The sequence below is a fragment of the Sycon ciliatum genome, chromosome 8 (assembly GCF_964019385.1).
Source record: "Sycon ciliatum chromosome 8, ocSycCili1.1, whole genome shotgun sequence".
NCBI classification, from domain to species: domain Eukaryota; kingdom Metazoa; phylum Porifera; class Calcarea; order Leucosolenida; family Sycettidae; genus Sycon; species Sycon ciliatum.
This window is the reverse complement of record NC_088650.1, coordinates 11,039,324-11,046,646: the sequence shown is the minus strand read 5'-3', so window position 1 is coordinate 11,046,646 and position 7,323 is coordinate 11,039,324. Positions and strand designations below refer to the sequence as shown.

The window sequence follows — 7,323 nt, the reverse complement described above, 5'->3', positions numbered from 1 at the left end:
CAAAGAATTGGGTGGAAAACTCCTGATTGGACGAGCCAGCATCATATTCTATGCATACGAAACGCTAGGAATGTCTTCAGCGTTTGTCCGCCCAAGACATACTCGTACATGTAATACAGTCGTCCCTCTCTAATCCGGCACTTTATAAACCAGCACCCTCTATAAACCAGCACAATTTTCAGTAGCCAAATGTTCTCTTCATGCACATTGCAGCAGTAGATCAGATTTGTTAATCCAGCACCCTCCCTAATCCAGCAGATTTCCGTGGCACAAATGGTGCCGGATTATAGAGGGACCACTGTACATGATCTGAAGGTCGCTCCCATTGCACATGTCGAAGTACATGTATACAAACTCCATCAGCCTTGACATCGCATAGCAGATAATTGTGGTCTGTGGTATGATAACGGTCAGCTTTGGCCAGAAGGCACAATACACAAAGCCTAATAATGCTAGGAGCAAGCCAAATACATCGGAGCTATCTGGCCGAGATAGGAAGACATCATTCTATCTACAGTGTTGGAATCCTCTTGACAGAGCACGTGGCCTTATTCGTACGCACAAATTCATAATCAATTGGAAAAAAACCGCATGCATGGCGGAATATTATCCACACGGAATAGATCAATGTGATTGTCAGCGTTGGAAACCATACTGGTCGTCTACTGCCTCATTGAAGTATTCGCAGTCTTTCACAGCGAGGCAAGGTAGTGTCCGTACAGCAGTTCGGAGGTGCATGATTATATGGAACGCGACATGAATCATATCAGTTAAACTTCCCCCCAATACTGGCCAGATGTAATCAGGAATTGTGAGCTCAAAACAAACAAAATTTAATTATAGTAAGACATAGTTGTTATTCAGGTGTGCTGCAGTGCATTGTTTAGGCATGATTCGATGTCACGTGTTCATGATGCGACGCATACACATGGTCAATACAGCTGGTAGCCCGGCTTCTCTTGGTAGATTGTCGACAGTAGAATGGCGGACACAATTCCCAACATCTGAAGAGAGGACAAAGGGCGAAGAACAAGATCATTGCTTGATTATGGTCCTCAACTTGTGATTCTGTACCACAGGAACACCTGTGCTTGGTACATGTGATTATTTCTAACACGTTTGAAATATGGTGGTAAAGACACACCTTCTTCAACTTCATTCTCACGTTTGAAATAGTGTAGGTAGTCTTTCGATAGCCGAGATTAATATAGTACGATGGAAAGTGCTACAAAACTGAAATAGGGAAGATGAGAAGGAAGGTTCAGTCGAAGCAAAACAGTTTGAGGTTTCCATGCACATTGGTGTTGGTTGGTTGGTTTATTATAATTCGCACAATAAACGGGAACTAGGCCCACGTACTCGTGCTATGTTACTCACACAACGAGAACATCCACTCCATCGTTTAAGGCGAAATTGTATGCATATTGAACGCCAGTTATCGCGCCCGTTCTACTTCCACTACAATTATGCGCTGATATGGTATACAGAGCTTACCTCGAGGACGGCGGCAGCTACGGCGAGACTTGCAGCAGTTGTCAACATACCCCTTTCCTTCTTGGCGAGAATTGTGTGGCAGCCCTGAAAATGGTGAAACATGAAACATACGAGATCAAACATCTAAGAAACATGAAAATGTCACCAACCGTGTAGGTCTCCTGCATCCCCAACTCGTCACGACCACTTTCGAGCAGGGCTGCAATATTTAATTGAACAGTGTAGGTGTATGATTTGCTGCGTTGGGTTGGAAGGTCAGCGCGTATTACTGGTGTAGGGATAAAAGACGTATGATGCTCTCACATAACGATGCATGTACATGTACATATGACGTATTCTCGATGACGTATTCACTAGTTCAGGGAATGGAAAGGGAATAATTCCGATAATTCACTGTCACTTGTCACACATCATGGAAACTAGACATCACTCACTGCATCGTGAATACTACAATGTACATGTACTTCAAAGTATAACAATAGCACTCCTATCCATCGTAATCCAGCTCATAACATACAATACACGTGTGCTGTTGTTGTTGTAATTGTTTGTTTGTATTTAACATCACAAACCAAACGGGCAGACTTGCCCAATATTATGATGGTGATGGAAAGGTACAGCAATGCAATGTGGCAAATATCAGCCGGAAAGACGGCTACGCGGTTCTATACCGCTAAGCAGATCAGGGGAAAATATTAGAACTAGGAGAAAGAAAAGTAAGTAAGTAAGTTGACTAACCAGTCAGCCATAATAGAAGGCTTTGAGGCAGCGCTTAAACTGAGCATTATTTGCGGCAGATTGAAACTCGTGGGGCAAGGGATTCCATAGCTTTTCAAGTACAACTAAAATCAAACCTGTAAATATTGTTCTATACTGTGACAAAGAGACTGTTCTACATTGTTTTGTTTGATTACCCTTTTGCTCTGTTTTATGGTTACGGAGACTGCTGTGGTTCGGCCATGTAGTGAGGGAAGGCGCAGAATCGTCCTCTTTCCAAGCCCTCCAAATGTCAATCAACACAACAGACATACGACGACCCCGCGGACGACCACGTCTGAGATGGATCGACGTCGTCAAGAAAGACTTACAATGCATTGATCTCTCGCTTCTGGATGCTGCGCAATCTGCTTCTGATAGAGCTGCTTGGCTCGAAATTGTCAACAGATGCGTTGACCTCATGCAATGAGTGATATGCGAACTGTCATTATTATTACTATTATTATTGCTCTGGTTTATACAGCGGCTAATATTCGCTGCGTGTGATTGAAATCACGTGTTTCACTATGACCAGATCTAAGCATATTAGATACAAGTACATGTATACACATAATTATTATTATCCTTTATCAGCAACGTGTATGTTTCGTACCGTTCTGTAGAGCAGCTTGTGCGTATCGGTGCACAGTTCCTCATTGACAATTGGGCAGCAGCTGTTGGGTACGTACTTTCCATGTGCTGGACGATGAGTGAAGCGTATATCCCAGTCACTGAATCCGTCTACTCCACAGCAATTGTGCTATAATGATCGCGGGGGGGGGGGGCATGAGAGAGTGGGATACAGACAAAGAAATATGGATCACATAACATATCTGTTGCTACATGTACACATGTTGCTCTGATTAAATTGCTTTCTCCACGCCAACTTTTCACGTATTAATTTTTGATGCCAAGCGATAATTCTGTATACCTTGACGTCGAATAAGAACGGGCGGCGTTTCTTACTATTAGGGTTTGAGGCATTTTTGCGAAATGCTCAATATAAATACTTCCAAGGTAAAGAAACTGGGTCCTCTGTGGCCGGGTAGGATTTTCAAAATGATTCCAATGGCAGTGCAGCACGCATCATACCTTCCTTTGTGCAGTGTCCCATGCGGAGCGGAAGCGATCGATCTCGTGGTGGCCCAGTGTGTACAACATAGAACGGTGCACCTTATCTCCCACCTGCAAAGCAGACAACACAGTACACACTCGACGTCATGCATAGTACAACAGTAGAACATGCATAGGAGTTTCTTCCCCCATTATCACATCATTGTATACAGTCATGTATGTTCATAGCTACAGACAGATAGCAGTAGCTGCAGCAGCAGTTTTCAATGCAGTGGGCGCAGAGCCTTTACACATAATGATAGAAGTGGACTACAGGTAGTGTCCTTAGGATTGCCATACATGGACACGAGAATTTGAGTATTATCCAATCCCTAGTACATGTACTAATTATTTCTAGTCTTCTACATGTACCGGTACATGTATGTGTGAATTCAATCATAATAACTATTATGAAGGTGTACTATGGACATAAGTAGGACTGACCGAGCTGGCTTCAACGAATCCGACCACTGCGATAACGATTTGCAAGGCTGTGAGCAGACTGAGAGCTGCTCCGAGCTACAGGAGAGCAAAACCACAACAATTATGCCTGCTTATCCATCATTAAAATAAATAGGATGTGAAGTACAGCGACAGCAGAAGCATTTTTCGTTACTACTACTACTACTACCGGTAGTTCCATTTGCATCTTTTTGTCTGTCACGTCAAAGTCCAGTAGGAACACAGGACAACGTGAAGATAGATTAGTGCATGGATATTGGCTAGCCATGGTGGAGAAAGGGAAGTAACATGTTAACGTCATCGAGACAGATATCGCACACAAAATGAAGAGACCGAAAAGAAAGAAACCTATCATAACTTCAGAATTTCACGGCTGTGTCGATCTCGTAATGTTACTTTCTCCTTGCTCTCTTTTCTGCCATGGTTGCCTATCACAATTCTGCCTTTTAGGTCTTTTCTTAGGCGGCATGGTGATAACTACATGTAGATTGAAAAATCTTCAAAGTCTTGCTGTGTGCTGTTGTCTCAGACCAAGAAGGAACAGACAAACGCGTCTTGTAGCCAGTATGTACGTGTACATGTATGTACGTGTATGTACGTGTATGTACGTACACGTGACTACGAGTACATGTACAGTGTACGGTACTTCGAAGTCCATTTTAATATGTACATGTACCGGCATACTTACCACACAGAGCCACGGCCAGGACACGTTCCTCGCACCGACGAATCCCAGCACAGCGGAGAGCAGCAGCAGCGATCCGGCCACAATAAGACTGGCGCCCGGTGTCGCTCTGTTCAGGTACATAATCTCCGCTTCCGGCGATGATCTATAACTCTGTGGACAGTACAAGAACAATACAGTTCTGTTGTGTTGACTCATAATCGTATTGGCCTTTTAGCGCGAAACTCAGACTCATTTCTATAGGAAGCGTGAGTTCCATATTCATAGCAATCTGCTTCACCAATTATTATTATTATTATTATTATTACACAAAGGCACACAATGAAAACCTTGGCAAATTTATTCCGTTGTGACTCCGAGTTTCATGGCTGAACCAATCATCAGACATCAGACAACGACCAACGACCACTTAGATATACCAGCGCTGCCTCCTATTCCATTATCGTTGTCTGATGATTGGTTCAGCCATGAAACTCGGAGTCACAACGGAATAAATTTGCCAAGGTTTTCATTGTGTGCCTTTGTGTACGCCGCTCTGCCTGAATCAGGCATTGAGCACTCTTGCAGAACCAAAGCATATTGCCTCTGTGTATTATTATTATTATTATTATTATTATTGCCAATGTCGCTCCTTCTAAGGAAGTAAGCTGTTAGCTTTCCAGCTTCTGTGGCTAGCACCTCCCGAACCCAGTCTATGCCGTTTACAGTGTGCAGTGAGAAGGAGGGAAGTTGAACTGAAAGGTGGCTACCGCACTATGCATGTGTTGCTCGATGATGTGAACCGGTTCAGAGCTAAGACATGGGTTTGTCCCTCTCTTTGCACATGTACAATGTACAAGACGTATTGAGTCCGGCGGTGCTGCTGCAAGATCCAGGACCAAGGTTATCCTGCAAAGGACACTGTCTAACGAAGTCTCTCGCTCGCTCTCTCTTCAACTACATTGCAGGACCTCTCTATACTAATGTTTATACGCATACTAGTATGGTTTGCTGATGAATACTGGAATAGCTGGAGTATACACGCCTTTGATATCAGAAGCATCTGATCGAGCGGTCCTGCATTCCTCGTGCAGGTATGCATGTACGTGTGCTTACCAGAAATGAAGCTCCTGTTGTGATCTGTGCCATTCCAACAATCTATAAAGACATAGTGCGTGAGTGTGTAGGTACATGATGTGAGAAACAAGACAGACAAATACTTATTGATTCATGGACACACAGTCAGAGAGGGAGAGGCATGGGGAGAGAGGACGAGAGACAAAGACAGACAGACAGACAGACAGACAGTGAGTGTGTGTGTGAGTGTGTGTGTGTGTGTGTGTGTGTGTGTGTGTGTGTGTGTGTGTGTGTGTGTGTGTGTGTGTGTGTGTGTGTGAGAGAGAGAGAGAGAGAGAGAGAGAGAGAGAATGAGAGAGAGAGAGAGAGAGAGAGAGAGAGAGAGAGAGAGAGAGAGAGAGAGAGAGAGAGAGAGAGAGAGAGAGAGAGAGAGAGAGAGAGAGAGAGAGAGAGAGAGAGAGAGAGAGAGAGAGAGAGCATGCCGTCATGAGACGTTTCACTTTCCAACAGTCTAGGAATAATTGAATGGGCAAATCCTATGGCGGCACTTCCGAATCCTCTCCTGTGCCTTTGCGTGTGAATAATGTTGAAGTTCTTCATGTGATATCTTGGCCCTAGCCAAACTCATCACTACTAATCCGCCACATGTCCACAGATCAAAGCGGATTTTGGCAACACCCATTGACCATTGAAGTACTTGAAGTAGCTACATGTACAAGACTTAGTGGTGCTACTCGAGGCATCTTACGTATACTAGCAAGTTTGGGCCCATTTTAACGAAACGATCCTCACAGATACAGATTGCAGGCAAATGTGCTTGGCGTCAAGCTCTTGGATAGATGTGCTCTGAGCTTGAGTAGTGGTCTTACCGTAAAACCGAATACCAGACAGTACAGCAAGCCCCTCAGGAACGACACTTTCATGTAGGGCTGCATCCTGAAGGGTCGTCCGCCACAGCGTGCAGTCCCCTACACCGGCTAACCTCCCAAGTCTAGCAAATGGCGACCGCCTATCGCAAAAGCAATCAATCGCCTTCGATCTTAGCCAAGAAATAACACCGCTGTTGTTGTATTGTTCGCCTAAGCACAAGCTCTCGCTCTCCCTAACACGATGGGCTGGAGCATATTCAAGAAGAACAAAGCAAGCGAGACTGAACTAGATCGAAACTTACGTGTTGACGACTGTACCGACTTCGACATGTACATGTATATCGTTGTCTCCGGGGCCGGAAACAGGCCCAAGACAACGGACACCAGCCATTAGCAGCAACACGTTGAATCTCAAGTAAACTACAGCTATTTTGACATTGTTATGCATGATCAGATATGGGTTCATGACTCTAGCCGGATCTCGTGCCTTCTTGCGCTATCTGGCGGAAACTGAGTTACAGAGATGAGCTCATCACACCGAAAAGGCTTATTTGCCAAACCACACAACAGGAGAAGGCTAATGCTGACGAATATGGATGCTGCTGATTAATCTGAGAGACTGAAAAGGGAAAAGTCCGAAGAAACTGTTGCCTGCCACCACAATGAATGCTTATATTTATAATCAATCTACTTGTCAGATTTACTTTTATACTTGTGAGATTTGATACTGACGAATATTAATACGGATACAGCTGTACATGTACATGTATATTCGTCCGTTACAAGCCCTGCAGCTGACATGTTGTTGCGTTGTTTGACTATCTGCAGTTGTAACGTGAAGGGCAAGTACCGGGTGGTAGGATGCTCTATGCTATTCCCGCGTTATCC

The 7,323-nt window shown here is 44.3% G+C and overlaps 1 protein-coding gene across 1 annotated transcript; it reads right to left on the bottom strand.

The window, feature by feature from the left end:
• Window positions 1-203: 203 nt before the first annotated feature.
• Window positions 204-6,725, bottom strand: LOC135822878 (tetraspanin-3-like). Its single transcript, XM_065335715.1, has 8 exons — window positions 6,436-6,725; window positions 5,606-5,647; window positions 4,514-4,663; window positions 3,808-3,882; window positions 3,343-3,435; window positions 2,864-3,010; window positions 1,495-1,578; window positions 204-1,004 (listed from the first exon to the last, which is right to left on the bottom strand). Exons 1-8 carry the CDS (start codon window positions 6,499-6,501, stop codon window positions 933-935), a joined length of 729 nt encoding a protein of 242 aa, XP_065191787.1. The 5' UTR covers window positions 6,502-6,725; the 3' UTR covers window positions 204-932.
• Window positions 6,726-7,323: the final 598 nt, after the last annotated feature.